The sequence below is a fragment of the Microchirus variegatus genome, assembly GCF_963457635.1.
Source record: "Microchirus variegatus genome assembly, chromosome: 1".
Lineage (NCBI taxonomy): Eukaryota > Metazoa > Chordata > Actinopteri > Pleuronectiformes > Soleidae > Microchirus > Microchirus variegatus.
Window position 1 is genome coordinate 19,988,620 of NC_139802.1, and position 21,166 is coordinate 20,009,785.

The following is a 21,166-nucleotide window of genomic DNA, read 5'->3' on the forward strand; positions in this document are numbered from 1 at the left end:
TTCGCGAATTGCGTTGCACTCTTGTCGCGTGGGGATTAAGACAGCCTTTTCATACGCATAATTTGAAATGACCGGAGCAAAACGTTACCTATTAGAGGTCAGAGTAATCCAGCTATGTTACCGTTATTGGCATTTACATTTCGAAACCTGTGAACCGGTCAGTCCCGAGATCCATTGTTTGATAAATAATTCGATCGATACTATCAACTTTCAAAACTCTTATTTGACATTTAAGCAGTTAGGGAGGTTGTAAATCAAATTACCAACAATTCAAGCTCTGCATTTTTGACCCAACCAACTAAACTTTTTGGTACACCCAGTCAATTTATTACCTGTCCATCTACCCAACAAAATGGTCAACAAGAATGCGGTACCAATAATACTCATTTTAGTGGAGGTATTAATAAAATAAAACTAATATTTAAAGGGTAAAATAGTCAACCCCGAGTTGATTTTGAACCCGGATCTTTATCTCCACCAAATGCTTCTGTTAACACTGGCATGTATCTAGATATCTAGAGACCGTGAATTCAGTCATTTCAAACCAAAGGTTATAATCAAAAAAACAACATTTTATTAGAACAGTTGTCGGGTTTGTCAACAAAAAGAAAAATTCAAGCATATGTTGTAAAATATCCACAACTTTTGTTTCATAGTCCGTCAACACAAAAGTTATACTGGTATCAAATTACAAGTGTGGGTGAAAAAGTCACTTTCTATATTTGTACAGAGACCACTCCTCGCCACTAAAAACAGATCCACATTCATGGTTCTTTGCCAAACAAGGTGTAGATTTGTTGTAATCTGAAGCTCTACATGTGCACCACCTTAAGTATTTTACCATACAGAAGTTCAGACAATTAAATGAGTTAATACCAGTCATCTGGGGTATGACATGTGAATTACTTGGGATATACCCAACAATCTAGGGAAAGAGGCACTCTTGAGGAAAGGAAGAGGAAGAGAATAAGAAAAGCATAAGAACACAGAAGTGAAAAGATAATAAAATAATACATTGACTATATACTTGAAGCATGTGGTACCCTCAGCAAATGTGTAACTACATAGAATAATAAAGTTTTATAAATCAATGTTTATATTATCAGTTTAACCATTTCCCAGGGTAGAAAGCTACTAGTTCTCTTAAACTTGGCTGCATACATTACTTTTACTTTTTTTTTAAACTCCTGATTGCATGTGAACCTTTATATTTCTGGACTTGAGCTACAAACACTTGCCCCATGCTCTTGGCTCGTCCAAACTCCTCTACAGTCACTTGTCCAGGATTAAGGTTGGTCGGTTAACGGTCCAAAAATAAGAAAAAGGGAACAGCCAAATTATACTCCAAGTGCTAGTTATGCTTCCACACTGCAGAAATCTACCAACAGGCGGGTGTAGATGTGGACATGGGGGGGGGGGGGGAACAGACAGTAATCAAAAAGGGAGGTGGTTGCAAATGGGAAATCGCTTTTCCCCACGTTTCCATCCACACTTCATTTCTTCTGTTTTGCTGGAGGTCTGAGGGGAGAAAGACAGGAGCATTTTAACATAAATGAAAGTGCACATATACAGCAGGGATTGCTTGGTGACACTGCAACATTGACTCGAGTTAACAACCAATATGAGTGCAGTATAAACTTAGTCGCTACCTTTAACTCATCAACACTTTCTCGATCAATGGAGCTACTCGTTTGGTCCAGAAAAGTCAATTAGCATTTACCAAACCAGGGAATTATGTTACGTCTCGTATGTCCACAAACCAAAATCAAATCAGTTAATGATTTCTATTTTATGTGGAGAAAAGAAGCAAGAAGATATTCACATTAAAGAAACTGAGAAATCAGCAGCTTTCAACGCGCAAATCCATTATCAAACTCGGTGATATTTGATCTATTTATCGTTGCAGCCCTAGTGCGATTATATCAGTTTGACATGAAATGGTCAACTCATATCTACCATCTGACCACGAGATAATGCAAATTGTGATATGACCATACACATTAAGCTTAAAGAGATCCCAGATGTGCAAGTGTGCAGGATTACATTAGCCAGATTATCACTTTGTTTGAGCTTGTTGATTTCTTTACCCGGCACTTGGGTCAAAACTATCCAAAACACACAAACACTCAGGTTAAAATGATAAAAGCAAAACCAATCAAGTTGACTGGATATAAACTCTACAAGAGGCAAGAACAAATGAACTGTGCTGCACTGTCACTTAACACACAGGACTGAGTGAGACAAGGCCAGACATTACAGGCTGTGTCCTTTAATCACAATCCTGCCATTTAACCAATCAAAGTGAGCAATTTTAGGTCACATACATGGTAAGAATATAACGCAATTGTCCACCAGAGGGAGTCCTTTAACCCAGTAAAAGCTGCTCTGTTTCAATCAAAGAAACCAAGAGCAGTCATAGGAGATACATACTACAGTAATTGCCAGCAATGTTTGCATGAAGAGGTTAAAATACTTTCAGACTAAGCTGTACCAGACATTCGTAGATAAAAGTTCTACATGCATTTAATGAATACCTGTCACTGTACAAGTCATTGTGTTTTGGATAGAGCAGGGTTTAAGTTGGTATACCTGTAGATGCCCACCACCACCGCATGGTCCCTCTCATAGGGCTCCAGTGTGAGCTGCTCCTGTGGCTTCATGTTCTCAGCACCCATCTTTTTCACCTCTGCGGCAAACACTGCCTCTGGAGCCGCTGTCGAGTCTATACAGTTTGCCTACAATTTAAGAAATAAAACGACAATTAGAAACAAAAAACAGACCTCAGCAGAAGCAGCTCAGAGTGAATACTGCCACACATTCAGAGCTAATGACCTTAATTCAGTTGCTCATTTCTGCAATTGTCTGAAACATACTGGCATGCACATTAACCAAACTATAAATGCGACATTCTTAGAACAATCATCTCGAGCTAATGTGTCGTCATCGTCAATCATCTTAACCACATGGTAAGCAGGTCCTGTACTTTGTGTCGAGTTCTGTCCGGGACGACATAAACGTACCTTGATTGAGATAACAAAGTGTCCGCCATTCTTCAAGAAGTTGTGAGCATTCAAAGCGACAATCCTCGTCTGGTCAGGCTGGGCAACGTCAGCAAATATCACATCCACCATGCCTAAAATGAGAGAGCATGAGTGTGCGTGTTATCGTCTTCGGTCAGTATTGGCCCCCTTCTTCACACAGTAACACTATGTAGTTTAGACACAGAAAAAACCTGTTCATTTAAAACCTAGCAACACGTCTAAGCATCTACGGCCTCGCACTATACGAGCCCAACTGCTGTAGTGCAACAGGATTCCTACCCCTCAGATCTGAATTAAGAAATTGGCCTGCAGCCTGAAAATTTTGTCTTAGGTCACATCAGGTGTGTGGACTCTGTGAGCAGACTGGCAGATTAGGGGTACCTACCAACAAGCATGCGGTATTTGTGAGGGTGCCGAGCATCTTCGATGATCGGAATGATGTTGGTGCGTTTCTTTGCTACGTTGAGAAGGTCACGACCCGAGCGATGGGAAAACTCCACAGCATAAACTAGTCCCTCCTGTAAAAGACAACAGTTACCCTCCGAAAAATGGTCAACTTGCATTACATTAGCTTCCCTCAACTTAAAATTATACTGGTTGATGTGCACCCTCTGCTGGTATAAAAACCTAATTACAAGGTTTTTATATAAACCTTGTAATTAGGTTTTTATAATGCACACTTTTAACTGCACAAAATCATAAACATACTGATGGGTGACATTGTGATTTCTGAGGCCACAGCCTGTGAATGTGCTCCATTATGCATAAAATCTTAATCCTCAAAATCTCACTCACCGGTCCAACAATGTCAGAGACGTGGGATACCGTGGTGCCACTGGCAGCTCCCAGGTACATGACCTTTGCTCCTGGCTTGATATGAATCTGGTCTACTCCTCCCAAGATGGCTGCTGCGAGCTTTGAGCGAAAGGGATTCCATGCTCTGTACTCAATCTTTGTTTCTCCTTCCTTTAAAGAAAATGCCAGAATTTAAGAAAGTAATTTACACACAACTTTAAGAATAGCAGCCATGGTGACAAAACACTAATGCCATGGGATATAAATGTGTTAAATCCACTTCTCGTATACAACATACTAGCAGTAAACAAGTTATCGAGTACATTGTGTCTGCCTCCACACAAGATGGCAATATGCCTCCTTTTAGTCAAATAAACTTCAAAGTATTTTATTCTTTAAGCTAACCCATGGCCCCCCATGAATTGTATGTGGCCCTTTAATTTAATATCAAGTGGCTTTTGTCAGTCCAACTTTGAGCAATTTGGTGCACTACAATTTCAGCTGTACCGACATGTTTACATGCATTTTATGTCTTGTTTTAATCCGAGTCACACAGCAATTAGTTTGTCCAACATCATTCACCTCCACGTTCATCCTCTTCTCTCCATACACCGACTCTCCAACCACCATGTTCTTGGTGACCAGGGCATCTTCCTTCCCTCTGCAGATGAACACGCCTGAGGACACACATACCGTCAGTTGATTGATGGTAAATCAAGTCAGACAGGATGACTTTATATTGTGTTCCTACAGTATATTCAGACCTACAGAAGCTGACCACTTGGTTTAATGATGTTAGAAGCTACGCTGACTCCTAAACAACAACAACTATGAGAAAAAAGCAAAAACCTTCATGTCTGTGTGGCTCAACCAAGACCTTCCTTCCTGCACCAAAGCCTCCTCTTCCTCTTGGGGTGCCTCTTCCACCTCCTCTGCCCCGGAATCCACCTCCACGATCTGGAGATCTGAAACCACCTGAAGAGAGACATTTTCTTAGAGCTGCTCAAAACAATGCATGTGCCATGGTGAAACGAATGGTTGTTTGGTGGAGTTAGAACATCTTGTTCAAATAATGAAGATCTTACCCAAACCACTTACACACCATATTATAGCTACAGGTATGTTCATGACACAAGCTTAACACTCATTATTCCGATCATTCAGCTTTCAAGTCTCACCTCTCCCTCCTCGGTCACCAAATCCCCCTCGTCCACCTCTTCCTCCTCGTCCACCAAAGCCTCCTCTGTCACCAAAGCCTCCTCGTCCTCCTCCTCCTCGTCCACCAAATCCTCCTCGTCCTCCTCTGTCCCCACGAGGGCTGAACCCTGAAAGAGAGGCGTTTTTCAGATGAAGCTGAAGGCTATGTAACATCAACAGGGCCTAAAGATGCTGTGCAATCAATTTTAAATCATTTTAAAATCCAGCACTGAATTGTATATCACTGCACAGGGCTGTTGGTGGAGCTGCAACGATTATCCGATTATTAATTGGCAACTTTTTTTATAAACAATTTGTGCGTTTTTTTCAATAATTAAAACAAGTTCAGATTTTCAGCAGCATCAACAACACATGTAGGAGAAGCTGCAGTGGCAGATAATGAGCGTTCGTTTTTGTGGAAACATGACCATGTAAATTCCTCCACTGTGGGACGAATAAAGGACCATCTTATGTCCAACTCATTGGAAGATGACCAAAAACCTCTAAAATGTGTCATTCTGGAGAAATAAAATTAACCTGTCTGTTGTAGGTGATCTTACACACCAGACACCTCATTTATGTAAATATCCCCTTCTGAATCCCACACACTGATCAGTTTTATCATAACTAACTAGTGCTAACGATTTCTTTGCTATGAATAAAGAAACCAAAAAATATTCAGATTTAAGGAAGCCGAAGGTGTTTTTTTTTTAAACATTAAAATCAATTAATTTTTTATTAAAATAGTTGGTGGTTAATTAATTGTTGCTGCCCTAACTTACATATATAAATGAAAACACAGTTAAGTTTGAAGTACTGATAAAGAGTGAATACCTAAATCTGAACACAGTCACATCATATACCATAAAAACATGTCTGACTTGGCTATGGTAACGTGAGAACGCATGTGGCAGCATCTGGTTATCAAAATAATGTTATTCCGCATAAATAAGTACTTCCCCCTAGGTTTGATGTGTGATAAAACCTGTTTCTACACAAATTACATTGTGGACTATTGGCACAATTACTTATACAGTGTACTTTGAGATTACGTCCGTATGCCCAACTTCGATTTCTTCAGTAAGCAGTTTGTGGAATATATACTGCAGGGCCAAGTACCTCATGGGCTACTAGCACAACTCCTATGAAGCCATTGTATTGTGTACTCTCAGAGTAATCTATAGACAACAAGCTGTGTATACTGAACAAGATGCTGACCTTATTGTCTGACTTTGGTGTGGGATAAATCATATGCCTGCAGTATGGCACGAAAGCTAGACAAAAAGCCAGAATCGTGTTCAGTATAATGAACTTTACTCCAAAAGAAATGTGTAAAATTACTTCATAGTAGTTGTGCAAGCAGCCCATGGGGTACTTGGTCTAGTAGTACAGGTTTACTGTGTTCATTCCCCCCAATCATAGTTAGAGATATAGGCACAACCTTGCTGCTCTGGAAACGGTCCAGTCCAGCGATTGCGCCACAGTTTTGAAAAATCGAGTTGGTAGTTTAACATTTGCACGAATTTCCTGCGCCATTGAAAACTACACGTGAGAACATGCTACGGGGGCGAATAAACGACTGCGTGGCTCGTGTGAATATGGTAATCGATCACGATATTGCCAACATAGGCGGTAAACACCGAATTCTTTGAGATGCTTCACAGAGTTCGTGTCGAACGAAACGTGGCCAGTGTCTCGCGCTACAGCACGTTGAGCTCAACACGTGTGTACAGCGTGTCGCGAATGAGTGTGCGCGGTTGCTAGCGTCGTTATTAGCTACAAAATAAACTCCGTGAGCGATTCAAACTCGATGACAATGGTGTGCAAAGTTTATATGTATCATGGAAACGCGAGAAACTCATCCACGCACATTAGTGGAAGCACGAGGAAGGTTCACAACATGGCGGTGTAGGCCGCTCCGTCACGGTGGCTATGTCGGGACACGCTCACTGCGTCATTGACGACACCGTATTAACACATAATCACACATGTACTGTACCTGGCCTCATGTTGATGAATATGAGTCGGTAAAACGGTCGCTGTACACGGGACTCTTCTGCTGTGTCCGACTTTAGTTCGTCTCTGCTCTCACGGAAACACACTCGCACATACACTCACTGTGCGACTGAACACATGTGCGCTTACAGCTCCTCCTTTTTTATGTGGTTAAATGGCAGTGGGCAAACAGCTTTGGGTGCATTACCGCCACCTTGTGGACTGGAGTGTGAAAAAGCATCACTCAGTGCTTCTCATCTTACCTTTCCTTTGAATATGGAGGACGAGACCTGACATATCAATACATAAATAAATACAGGAATAAATAAACACACAAATGAATACAGAAATAAATGAATAAACAAATGCAAAGCATTTCTTTATTATGAATTTTTTATGTATTTATTTATTTTTACATTTATTTATGTGTTTATTTATGTATGTATTTATTCCTGTATTTATTGATGTCAGGTTTCGTCCTCCATAATTTTAAAGGTCCAGTGTGTACATTTTATTTTCATTTGGCATAAATTTTGTATAAGACTATTTATTTTATTGACCAGAAGGTATATGTTTTCGCCAGAGTTTGTTTGTGTGCCTGTTTGTCTGTCTGTTAGCTACATAACTTGAAAAGTCACAGATGGTCCACAATCGGACCAGGAACAAGTGATTAAAATTTAGGCATGATCTGTACGGCAGGGTGTATTTTGTAGGCACTGAGCTGCCTTGGTGGAGGTCTGCACTCTCAGAGTGCTTTTCTAGTTTTTATTTTATTTTTAACCAGGTAAAAACTCATTGAGATTTAAAACCTCTTCCAAGTGCAACACAGTCTAGTAAATATGATCACACACTAGAGGAAAACAAGAGTGGAATTTCACGATCACACAGTGCAATCACAAGATCCAATTGAACTAATTTCTCTGGATTTTATAATTGACATTAATTCCCCCAGAGCTATGAGATGCGTCAATTTCAAGTCCTTCTGCACATTGTTCCAGGTAGACTGGGCAGAAAATTTAAAATACTTTTTGGCCAGTTCAGTTTTGACGCTGAGGTTTCTATACATCCTTCTGCCCCAAGAATGGATTTATAGATAAAAGTCAACCAGTGAGAGAGTCTGCGGCAATACAAAGATGGACAATGCATATAAGGAACAATGATGTACACGATAGCTGCAGCCAGTCATAAAACGCAAAGGTACTTCACAAAAATCTTCCTGGATTATTCGACACACAACTTGGGCACAACACTAGATTCTGATATAACATGCGTTAAATCATGGCCACTGAATGAAAACCATCAAAGGAAAGCTGAGGGTGACATCATACCTGAGGCAAAAAAAATGGTTAGGATTTCAGAAGGAAGAGGAAGTTCCTCTGAGGAACCCAAATAGAGGCAGTAATGCCATATTAGGGATCCAACGGCAAACACCTCTACCAATTAACCAATTGTGGTTTATCATCATTACTGACTCAAGAGAAAGATCCCAGAAAGAAGACAAATCCAGAAGAAGGTAGACATGCAACAAAACAGATGCAAATTGCTGCAAAACAGCAAAGAGGAAGAAAGACAATTTAAAAATCTTGAAATTTCTCATACATTTTATTGTGACATCGGGATCAGATTGTTAGTAAGTGTCAACAGTTGAAAATGAGTACATTATCGATCAGTAAGAAAGATGATTATATACCACTTTTGGAATCAAGCAGTTATTCAGTGAAGGGGCTCCTGGGGGTTGGAGCTTTTGGATACGTGTACGAGTGCATTAGATCGGACACCAATGAGGTGGTGGCCGCAAAGGTTATACCAAAACATCAAGCTAAATTAGGTCAAAACGAGGTACACAACCTTCAACGACTGCGGGAATTTGACCCAGACGCGGTGAATTTGGTCCGTTTTAAACATCATTTTAAGCTCAGTGGACACATTATTTTGGAATTTGAAAAACTAGACATGTCTGTCATGGATTTATTTGAGAGACTTAAAAAGCCGTTTAAACTGTCTGAGATTCAAATGATGACGCAACAGATGTTGGTAGCTCTGAACACTCTCAGAGGCATAGGAATGATACACACAGACATCAAGTTAGACAATGTAATGTTAGTCAATCATGAGCTACATCCCTTTAAGGTGAAGCTGATCGATTTTGGTTTGGCTTGTGATGTCAGAGGTCTGTGTCTTGGTGACATCTTGTATATCCCAGAGCACAGGGCCCCTGAGATCTACCTGGGCCTTCATCTGAATGAGGCTGTAGACATGTGGGCTCTTGGCTGCGTCATGGTCAGCTTGTACATCAACGCAAACTTATTTTCGGGAAAATGCAGACTGGGGACAATGGAAGAAATGGTACAGTGGCTTGGTCAGCCTGATGATCGGCTGCTGAATACTGGAATATACACTCTTAACTATTTTTACAGAAATAAAGACACATGGAAGCTGAAATTAGAGTGCACCTGTTCAACAGGGAACAACTCATTGAGCTCTTTTAGCAGCTATGAGACGGTCCCTGCTCATGAGCCATTAAATAGCATGTCATTAAGGCAGTTTACTTGTCTCAAAGACATTGTAATGACTCACTCACGGGCTGCAGTGTATGAGGACACACAGGCGTTTATAAGCTTCCTGGTACAGATCTTGCAAGTAGATCCAAAAAAAAGAATCAGTCCCGGCGAAGCTCTGATGCACCCTTTTATCACTATGGAACGCTTTCCGAGTGATTTAATTAATGACTCACCCAATCAAACAAAAGCGAGCCCTTGCACACCTACACCCAGAACTGCAACTAGCAGAGAAAACAGACCAGCGAGGCCTTTCCTTTTGGCTAGCTTGGAGGATGCTTTGGGCAGGACTTCAATAATATCTGAAAGTTTGGCTTCCTTTGGAGACGGCGCTAATGAAGACACCACAGGTTCAAAATTCAAAGCCAAAAACTGGTTTTTCAGGAAGATTCACAGATTTGTCTCGTGGCTGTTCAAGAAAGCACCATTCACTAATCGCTACGTTGACTCATCAGGTCAAGAGGAAACTTGTGCTTGTAACAACAGGAAACAATTGTCCACCGCTATCTTAGAGAAAGTCGTTACCATTTGTACAAACGAAGGACCTGCTGCTGCAGGTGCTGCTGACACAGATGAAGCTGTTACAAAAGATGGACTAACTGCTGCAGCTGACAAAGCTCCTGTTGCCAACACACCCAGCGACGAGGAACCATTAACCTCAGCACCCACAGCTTTCCTCAATGAATCTGTCACCATTTATATAAATGATGGATCCTCTGTAACAACTGACAAAACTACTGCAGGTGCTGCTGACAGTGACAAGAGACCCACAGTGATCTCAGGTGAAGTCATTACCATTTTTATAAATGGAGGATCCACTACTGCAGCTGACAAAACTACTGCCAGCAGTGTTAACAGACCAAGGAACAGGAACTCATCACCCTCTGTCATCCACTGTGGACTCACTGCTCCGGTTGACAGAATATCTGATGGGAATAACAAAAGACCCAGCCACGAGAAACCACCACCCACTGCTTTCTTAGATACAAATGGTGGACTCACTGCTGCAGCTGCAAAAATGACAGATGCCAATAACAGACCCAGCCATAAGAATGGACCTATGATGGACCCACTGTCACCAGTAGCAACCTGCTGTGAACTCACTGATGCAGTGGTCAGAACTACTTTCACCAATGATAACAGACCCAACGATGAGGAACCATCACCCACAACTGTAAATAATGGACCCACTGCTGCATCGGACAGAACTTCTGCCGGCAGTGATAGAAGACCCAGTGATGTGAACCCATCACCTGCAGCTATCGTAGATGCAGCCAGTATGATTTGTACTACTGCTGCAGCTGACCGTGTCACCAGACCCAGCCATGAGAAACCATCGCCCACAGTCAACTTAGATAAGGCCTGTGATAACAGTCCACAAGGGAGAGTCAACTCAGATGACAAAACTGATGAAACAACATTTGCCTCTGCAGGTCATGGATTTAAAGAAGTTGAGGGAAGAGCCGCAGGTTCAAAAGTCAAACTCAAAAAACGATTTTTTAAGAGGATTCACAGGTATTTCACAGGACTATTGAAGAAAAGACCATTTACTAATTGCTTAAATGTCTCCGACAATAAAGAAACTGCTGCTACCAGCAATGAGAACCCATCGCCTACAGCGATCACACATGAAACCTGTGATAACGGAGCACATGGGAAAAGTAGCTCACTCTCACCAGCAAGTCATGTTTCTAAGGTTAACAACAAAAGCAAAAAACACTTTTTGGGATTGAGTCCATATATTTAAAAGTTCAAACAAAGATTGCAAGCAGCACTAGATATGCCCTTACAAACCCTGCATGACGAGGCCTGTCACAAATCAGGCACTGGGTACATACTGTAGAAGAGGACCACGCTCTGAATGTTCTTGAGTTGTGAACATTCCTCAAATTAATAGTTTGTTGTTACCTGCTGCCTTTGTAATATGAGGGGTGCAACGTATGTCCGTGTACATGACCTGTAAGACGTGTCAATTGACCCACACATGAAGTTTGGTGAGTTTTCAAGCATGTTTTCAAGTCATCACATATTGCAATTATTCTCTTGAAAAGAAAAGAATACTTTGCACTGCAGTTTCAACAGGGTGCTTACACCAGTCGGTATTTGGGCCCTAATTTTATTTATACGGTGTCAAAGCACAACATAAAGAAAATGAGTGGCCCGTGAGTGTATGTTTTATTTATATGCAGATGTAAATAAACACCGAACAGAAAAAGGATTAAAAGTCTTTGATGGTAAGACTATATATATATATATATATATATATATATATATATATATATATATATATACATATATATATATATATATATATATATATATATATATATACATATGTATATACATATATATACATATATATATGTATATATATATACATATAATTGAAAAAGATACTGTACAATACTTTCAAAGAACCACAATTACCTTTTCCTTTTTTAAACATATTTATATGTACACACTCACATATTCCCTTTAAAAAAATTATATAATAGTATGTATATGTTTATGTGCATGTGTCTATATGTATTGTATATATATACATGTATATATCTTATTTCACATATTTTATTTTTGGGAAAAAAAAGAATAGCACAATATGAAAAAGTGTGATTCTGTGTTGGAAAAATTCAATAAACATATTTGAAAAAAAAAAAAAAAATCCCTCCCACACAATGTGCAGAAAGCTCAGCTAACCAGGGTTTCCATACATTGGTTGACATCAGACTTTCCAGGACCAATTCCCTCAAATTCAGGGACTGATTGTGCTGGCACAGTTTAAGATGGGAGGGCAACTTGTAAGAGCTGCTTCATCCATGGTGTCCACTTGTACTGATTTGCAGCACGCTCTGCATCTGGACAAGTGATTGTCCTTGAGACCTTGGTCAAAGTCAGTCATTGTCATTGTCTTTGGTGAGACAGACATCTTGGAATTTGTATTTCCCAGGCATCGGTAACAGTGGACAGTGTCCACAACGCCGCTAATCATTACAACTCTACGTTTGTTCTGCATCGTTTCCCTGCTCCAACACACCTGATTCAAAGAGTCAGCTCATCATCAAGCTCTGCAAAAGCCTGACAACAACCCACTTATTTAAATCAGGTGTGTTGGCGCAGAGAAACATCTAAAACATGTCGGACCAGCAGCAGCAGAGTTGAGTATGTGGGTTCCACCCATGAAAAACTTGGCAAATCGTCTCTGTCAATGCCAAACAGATTATTGTGCCATTGTTTGGTGTCAGAAACTCTGTGTGGGAATTTGATCTCATTTATGATTTGCTTACAACCAAGTCCACAGTGAAAACCAGTGATTTTAAATCACAGCACACAGGAGAGGCTGACCCTCCACTGCCTCCATCACTAAGTTCAATTTAGTCATTGTGTGATTTCACTATTAGAAATCCTTTGTTCACGTCAGTGACACAAACTTACCACACGAGGCAGCAGTGGACCAGCAGCTTCTGTGTCCCCACAGGTTAAAATGTTGATTTTCTCTATGGACTTTTAAACCAATCCACTTTCATTTATAAAGCACATTTTTGAACTACAGGATGGACCCTGTCTGACAGTGAGATTAAGCAGCAAACATGTTGTAAAGATAGTGTAGACTTCAGCTGGCGTGCATCTTATTAGTCAACAAAAGTTACACAGTGCAGCTTTAAATGGCAGATAGTGGTATGGCCTGATTCACTGGGATATTCACACACAACAATGTCTAGTGTTGACAGAGAATCTTTTGAACAGACAGCACGTAAAACCTGGACTTGTTTTTATTTATTCATATTCAGTGCTGCAAAAATGATGAGGAGACAATACAACTTTACTGATGAGTCACTCAGTAATCTCTTTACAGTCAGTCAGAACTGAGAGAAAACATTTGCTCTTCAGGTAAATCATGGCTGTTTTACACAGCTGTACTAAACTATTCAACTGTTGACCTTTAAATGTACAATATTTTCTTGTGTTCTTTTGTTACATTCAGAAACTAAAGAAGGTAAAAATGTGTGTATCTTTATTTTGAAATATTTCCTTTCACTTTATTGATACGCCTATTATATGACTGTTTTGCAGAGATGTTGTTTTCCATTAAAACTCACACTTTTATTCATCAAAAGAGTTGCAAAATGAATAGAAAATATTGTCAAGACATTGACAAGATTAGAAATAATGATTTTTATTAAAAATAATAAACTTTGATGCAGACAGAAGTCAGGAGAGGTCTGGTTAAGTGACAGACATTTGACCGTCATATATCAACAACAATCATACATGGAGTCGATTCTAATATGTGACATCGCTGTCCCAAAAAAACAAAAACAAAATGAAATTAACACAAGATCTAAAAATGGCTATGAGAAACACAGAGAGAGTCTTATGGAGCTGATGGACTGAATCAGTGTTGTATGAACTCATGTCACATCGAATCTAACAGACATCTGTTTATATTTAAAAGTTACGTACTACTGTTTTAAATAAACAGATGGGAGAGGGCCTTTGTTGTTCAGGTTCCTGACCTGTGGAACTTGGCTTTGAGCCAATGTCTTCACTGATGTGTGTTCAGTTTGTAAATGTCAGCAGGGCGGGCCCAGAAATGTAAAGTGGGCCCACATCGCCATACGATCAGCTACAGACAAAGTTGTGACTATTAATTTGGAGAAAGTGCAGCGATTGTACGGCACAGGAGTGTAGTGAAAATAGTTCCAGTCTGGTGGGTCAGTGAGGTCGATGCCCAGGTGCTCCATGCACAAGCCCAAATACCCATCTTCAATGTACACAGCTTTGACGTGTTTGGCTGCCTCCAGCAGCTTTTTCGGGAGGTCCAAAGTGAGGATGTAGCCACAACCCTGAGCATAAGGTTGGAAATGTGACCATGGGAAAAGCTCATGAGGAAGGAACCATTTTAAATTTGGATTTCTACAAACTACAGCTGCTCTCTCTACATATCCGGTCAGGTAGTTTGATTTTGGAGCGTCGGAGCAGTAGGCGTCCAGCCACTCCATCATCACCATGGTCTTGATGGTCAGGTTCTTGTAGCAGTCAACGAAGTCACTCTGGATCAGGTCTCGGTGCTCGTCGCTCTCCTGCAGCAGCTGCTCTTGGAGCTGCTCGCCTCCCTCTCCTGTGCACAGCCCCAGCAGGAAGAACAACTTCACTACTTTGTCCAGTAGCACACTTTCATCTCCCCATGTTTTGCGGATGATGTCACGATCGGCCCTGTCTTGTGGAGCCACAGGGACCATCAGAACCACGAAAGGTTTCTGCTCTGCACATGTCTGTGGCTCATTCATGATGAAGTGATACTGGGAGGGATATTCCACAAAATATGGACCTGGGGACACATCGGGAGGGAGTCACTGTTTGATGTCTGAAGGTTGCAGCCACCAATCAAGGTTCCTCTTCCTCTCCATTACCAAGATGTAGGTGTAGAAAATCACCAAAACAACACTCATGAACAGCAGACCCAAAAGATGCCTCTTCATGCTGCACACTGGCATCATTGTGTCCAGCAGTCTTTGGCTGTAATCAGACATGACATTTTTTGGTTTATTTTTTGCTATTTTGAAAAGGTCCAGTCCTCTGCATTATCATTAAAGGAAATGGAAAGAATCCACACACACACACACGTGCCCCTGTCGTCCTCACACCCTCCAGCATGTTGGCACTTCCCTGTATGTCAAATGGAGGTTTGATGCTCTGATACTCACCAACAGCTGTTGTCAGAAATGAGTACAGTCACAGTCAAAATGTATCATCTCGCGATGATATGAACTGACATAAATATGTAAGATAAGACTGCCGAGAACAAATGAACAGGTCACGTCATTTTTATTCAAGACGTTTTCACCCTTTTGTGATCAAAGCATTGCTTTTTCCTTTTAACTTGTCATAACTTAAACAATCATAAGAATAAAACAGATTGAAACAAAGGAACAGACCAAAAAACACATAACTACAGTGTGATTATTATCATGGACTGAATGCAATGAATTATTTGTATTCTTGGTGGGGGGAAAACATCTTTGTGTATTTTATTGTGCTAAATAAGTCAAATCAAATATGTAGGGGGTGATGTAACTCCTTGTTGTGACTGCCGGCCAGTGAGCACTTTGTCTTTCTACACTTTGTCTTTCTATCTTAAATGTTGTGTGATGAATAAAGATTTCAGAACATGGAGCAGCTTTTGCAGTATTGTGTTCAAAGAGAACAAACCAAGGAGAACTTTTATTCATTTATGTCTATTGACATCATTATTATCCAAATATGAGTGTTTATTCTAACAATTACATCAGTAATGAGCTTCTGTCAGATATAAGTTACAACTTTGTTAACACTGGAGAAAATTGGGTCAGAAAGACAAAGGAATCATGCCGAGTTTAATAATACACATCTCTTTTTTGACCAACACTGTTTAAAACTTGTCCAGCTTGCAACTTCCCTCCCTCCTTAAGCCGACGACGCGCCACACGACTCAGCACTTGTCAGTATAGCAGGAGGCAACAGTGAAATTAATCTTTGGATGCATCTTCAAAAAAGTTACCTTAACACACCTACAGCACCAAAATGTGCTCATAAAAGAAGCAAAAACTCGGGTCTGGGAAAAGTTCGGGGAGGCCATGGAGGAGGACTACCGGTCGGCCTCGAAGAGATTCTGGCAAACTGTCCGGCGCCTCAGGAGGGGGAAGCAGTACTCCGCCAACACTGTTTACAGTGGAGGTTCGGAGCTGTTGACCTCGACTGGGGACATCGTTGGGCGGTGGAAGGAATACTTCAAGGATCTCCTCAACCCCACTGACACGCCTTCCCTAGAGGAAGCAGAGGCTGAGGACTCAGGGGTCGACTCATCCATTACCCAAGCCAGCTTCCTAACTACTGAGGTAGTTAGGAAGCTGCCCAGTGGCAAGGCACCGGGAGTGGATGAGATCCGGCCTGAGTACCTTAAGTCCCTGGATGCTGTAGGGCTGTCCTGGTTGACACGTCTCTGCAGCATTGCGTGGCGGTTGGGGACAGTGCCTCTGGAATGGCAGACCGGGGTGGTGGTCGCTCTTTTTAAAAAGGGGGATCGGAGGGTGTGTTCAAACTATCGGGGGATCACACTCCTCAGCCTCCCGGGGAAAGTCTATTCCAGGGTACTGGAGAGGAGAGTTCGGACGATAGTCGAACCTCGGATTCAAGAGGAACAATGCGGTTTTCGTCCTGGCCGTGGAACACTGGACCAGCTCTATACCCTTCACAGGGTGCTCGAGGGTTCATGCGAGTTTGCTCAACCAGTCCACATGTGTTTTGTGGACTTGGAGAAGGCTTTCGACCGTGTCCCTCGTGGCATTCTGTGGGGGGTGCTCCGGGAGTATGGGGTCGGGGGCCCTTTGTTAAGGGCCGTGCGGTCCCTGTACGACCGGAGCAGGAGCTTGGTTCGCATTGCCGGCAGTAAGTCAGACTTGTTCCCAGTGCATGTTGGACTCCGGCAGGGCTGCCCTTTGTCACCGGTTCTGTTCATTATTTTTATGGACAGAATTTCTAGGTGCAGCTTGGGGCCGGAAGGGGTCTGGTTCGAGAGCAGCTGGATTCCATCTCTGCTCTTTGCAGATGATGTGGTCTTGATGGCTCCTACGAACCAGGAACTCCAGAATGCGCTGGGGCGGTTTGCAGCCGAGTGTGAAGCGGCTGGGATGAGAATCAGCACCTCTAAGTCCGAGGCCATAGTTCTCCCCCGGAAAAAGGTGGGTTGCTCCCTCCGGGTCAGTGGAGAGATCCTGCCTCAGGTGGAGGAGTTTAAGTATCTTGGGGTCTTGTTCACGAGTGAGGGAAGGATGGAGCGTGAGATTGACAGGCGGATCGGTGCAGCGGCCGCAGTAATGCGATCGTTGTATCGGTCCGTTGTGGTGAAGAAGGAGCTGAGCCGAAAGGCAAAGCTCTCGATTTACCGGTCAATCTACGTTCCTACCCTCACCTATGGTCATGAACTTTGGGTTATGACCGAAAGAACAAGATCCCGGATACAAGCGGCTGAAATGAGTTTTCTCCGCAGGGTGGCGGAGCGCTCCCTTAGAGATAGGGTGAGGAGCTCTGTCACCCGGGAGGAGCTCGGAGTAGAGCCGCTGCTCCTCCACATCGAGAGGAGCCAGCTGAGGTGGCTCGGGCATCTGTATCGGATGCCCCCTGGATGCCTCCCTCGGGAGTAGTTCTGGGCATGTCCCCCCGGGAGGAGACCCAGAGGAAGACCCAGGACACGCTGGAGTGACTACGTCACCCGGCTGGCCTGGGAACACCTTGGGGTCCCCCCGGAAGAGCTGGAGGAAGTGTCCTGCGAGAGGGAGGTCTGGGCGTCCCTTCTCAGACTGCTGCCCCCGCGACCCGGCCCCGGATAAGAGGTAGAAAATGGATGGATGGATGGATGGTATATATATGATTATATATGATTAGCAGAAACATTTGTTTATATGCATTTTTTTTTTTGCAATGTCATATTTCATCATCATACAGAGAAAACAATGAATTTTTTAAAAACATTTTAAACCTTGGGCTGCCAGGTTTTTGTCATGATGCATCAAACAGTTATTTGAATGGGTTTCAATGAGGATGTGTGTTCATGCGAGTATGTTAGTTAACGTTGTTTACAATAGATAAAATGAAAACATTTCTGGAAATGTGTCTTGGTGTGTTTAAGGGTCAAGCACATATAAATCACTTATCAAGAAGGGTCGTGTTCCCTGCTTTCACCTAAAGGGAGCCGGGGACCATAGGACCATCAGACATCAGATGTGACGGGACAATCGATGATTCCGATAGTTACAATAAATAGTGGCTGTTGTGATTATGTTTTGCAGTTAAATGTGCCTGGATGTTCCCCGCGGAAAGCGGACCTTTTCTATGTTCCCCGTTTGAACATAGGACCCATCGTGTCTTTAAATGTTATGAGTCAGTTTGACGAAGCTGCGAAGCTGTTCCTTCCTCACAGTGTCTTTAGAAGAGTTGATAGCAACTACCGTAGGTGTTGAGCTTTACTGCTTTAGCTCCCTGGCTCAGGAAACACAGGTGAGGTTGTTTCACAAAGGGCTCCAGATGTAGCTACTTTGAGCTAACACCCTTTCTTTTCTTTGCTGGCAGATGATGAACACATGGACACTCGGCATGACTGGAGGAGTCTGGGCATTTTCTTTCCATTGGCACATAACTTTACACTTTAGTGTGCCTTACTTTTTCTCTGCTAATGCTAACTGTGGCTGTGGCTCCTCATACTTCACACGCACACACACGCACGCACGCACGCACACACGCACACACACACACACCTGTGTGGTGTCGCAGTAGAAGTCTGTCTATTGGACGACCCAAACAACCCTCTTTTTCACATGGACACAGGCGAATCTAACAACCTGGAACTGGGTCAGGGTGTGCATGACTTTCATTGTTTCACGTAACAACTCTCTAGACAGGTATCCAGCAAACAGCAGCCAAATTCCACCAGTTACTCAGAACTGAAGAAGCTCCTTGAAGCAAGCAAGTCCTGGTGCCTCCAGCTGAACCTGTAAATGGTATATATCACCACTCAGCTTAAAGCTACTGAGATATGAATTTTGGGCCCTTTCACTCAGCCCTAGCATGAACATGACATTTTCAAATTTTGTATTGCCACTTACTGACTGCCCTGACAGGAGGATTTTGGCTGCATGTAATTGCGATGTCATTCTTTCGTGTCCGTTTGGACGATGTGCCATTACGGAGGCGGGCTACAGCTTGGTAAAAGTCTTTGCCCACTGAAAGGAAACACCCGAATATGCTCTTGTTCTTTTCGGTCAGTTTTCTCCTCAGGGCCTCGATAAATGTATCGTCAGCCGCCTCTAATTCTTTCAGAAGCGCCTGTGTGGAGTGGAAAGTCTTAGACAGGTCACAGACCACGGCCTTGATATTTGCAACTTTTTTTACTCTCACAGAAATGTTCCTGAGCTCCAGCTGTGTGAGCAACTTATATAACACATTGTGGACAATCCTGTTGAAATCTGTTTGAGGCATTGATACGTGGGTCCTCTCAATGGTATGCATTAGAATCCTTGTCACTATATTGACAAGGCGTGTGTAATATTTTATGTAATCACCTGATACTCTTGCTGACGTGGATCTATGTGGGTCAGAAGAATAAAATGAGACCTCATTTCTGAGTAACTGCTTGTTCAAATCACCACCAGGTCTAATGTCAGTGGTTCCAGCAAATAGGATCTGCCTGTCTACATTGTCATCCACCTCATCTGCTATGTTCTCAACAGCAGAAGATAACTTCCTGTGTGCGGTGTCATGTACAGCTTCTGTAGGTTCTCCTACGTCCCTATCACAACAGGATGCAGGTGGCTTACTGTACTCGCTTGGATTTGCATCTTCTCCCTCATGCCCGACACTGCAGGATGCAGGTACCTCACTGTGTTGTGTATCTCCTCCTACATCCTGAGTGCCACTAGATGGAGGCGGCTCACTGCACTCACTTCTGCCTCCATCTTCTCCTTCCTCAGTAACACAGGACACAGGCTGCTCACTGTACTCGGCACGTTCTCCTACATCCTCAACACCAGAGGATGGAGGTACCTCACTGTATTCTACATCCTCAACACCAGAGGATGTTGGCGGCTCACTGTTCTCACCTTCATATGCAACTTCACCTGCATCCTCAACACCAGAAGACGCAGGTATCACACTGGACGCACTGTATTCTGCATCCTGTCCTGCATCCTGTCCGACATCCTCGCCACCAAAGGACGCAATTAACTCGTTACTAAATGCACCAAAATCTGCATCTTCTCCATCTTCATCGTAAGAGGAGGAGAGGTGTGCGGTGTCGTCTACCTGTTCCTCATCATTTTCAAAAATAGTGTGTAGACCATCACCGATAAGCAAGTCCACACACCTGCCACCTTCATTTTTGGGGTTGTTTTTGTGGTCCGGCATGTTGTGGATATATACAACCTCTGACATGATGTCCATTAGTGCTTTCTCTGAAGTTGAGTAGATCACAATACTCTTGTCCTTGCTTACGGTCCGAATGTGTGTCTTCTTTGCTTTGCGGAGGGCACCGGTGCTGCTCTCCTCCGCTCGCTTTTGCTGTGCTCGTGTGCAGTGGCACGCTCGCAGCAGCAGGCAGCGCATGGCTTTACAAAAGTGACCCGTCATTTCACGCAGGGTTTCGTAAGCAATGCAGTTACAGTCGTAAGGCTTGAATCGCAAATGCTTGGTGTTTGACATCATCTCCTTGGCTATGCAGTTGTTCACTCTTGTCGTCACCTCTTTGGTAACCAACAACTCGTATTCCATTAAGCTACAACATGGAATCAGAGGAGAGGTTCCCAAAAAGCGAGCGAAGAATGACGGAATGGCGTTCATGTTATAACACACATAGGTCTCATCTACACCAAAGAAACACTGGTTACCATCGACAAGTGAGAGTATTCGTGGCAGTTTGAGGCGCCATTCCTCAAGGATGGGCTTTATGTGCTCCATGATGTGCTGAACATACCTGGAGACAATGTGTTCACATATCGTGACCAGCGTGGGCAGATTCCTCTTCAGTCCATGAGAAGCAATGTCCTTCAGATG

The 21,166-nt window shown here is 42.7% G+C and overlaps 1 protein-coding gene across 1 annotated transcript; it reads right to left on the reverse strand.

The window, feature by feature from the left end:
* Positions 1-557: 557 nt before the first annotated feature.
* Positions 558-7,164, reverse strand: fbl (fibrillarin). The gene is made up of 9 exons (XM_083890805.1): positions 7,033-7,164; positions 5,015-5,161; positions 4,686-4,811; positions 4,419-4,513; positions 3,837-4,007; positions 3,427-3,559; positions 3,021-3,133; positions 2,590-2,735; positions 558-1,518 (listed from the first exon to the last, which is right to left on the reverse strand). The coding sequence occupies exons 1-9, from the start codon at positions 7,040-7,042 to the stop codon at positions 1,494-1,496; spliced, it is 966 nt and encodes a 321-aa protein (XP_083746931.1). The 5' UTR covers positions 7,043-7,164; the 3' UTR covers positions 558-1,493.
* Positions 7,165-21,166: the final 14,002 nt, after the last annotated feature.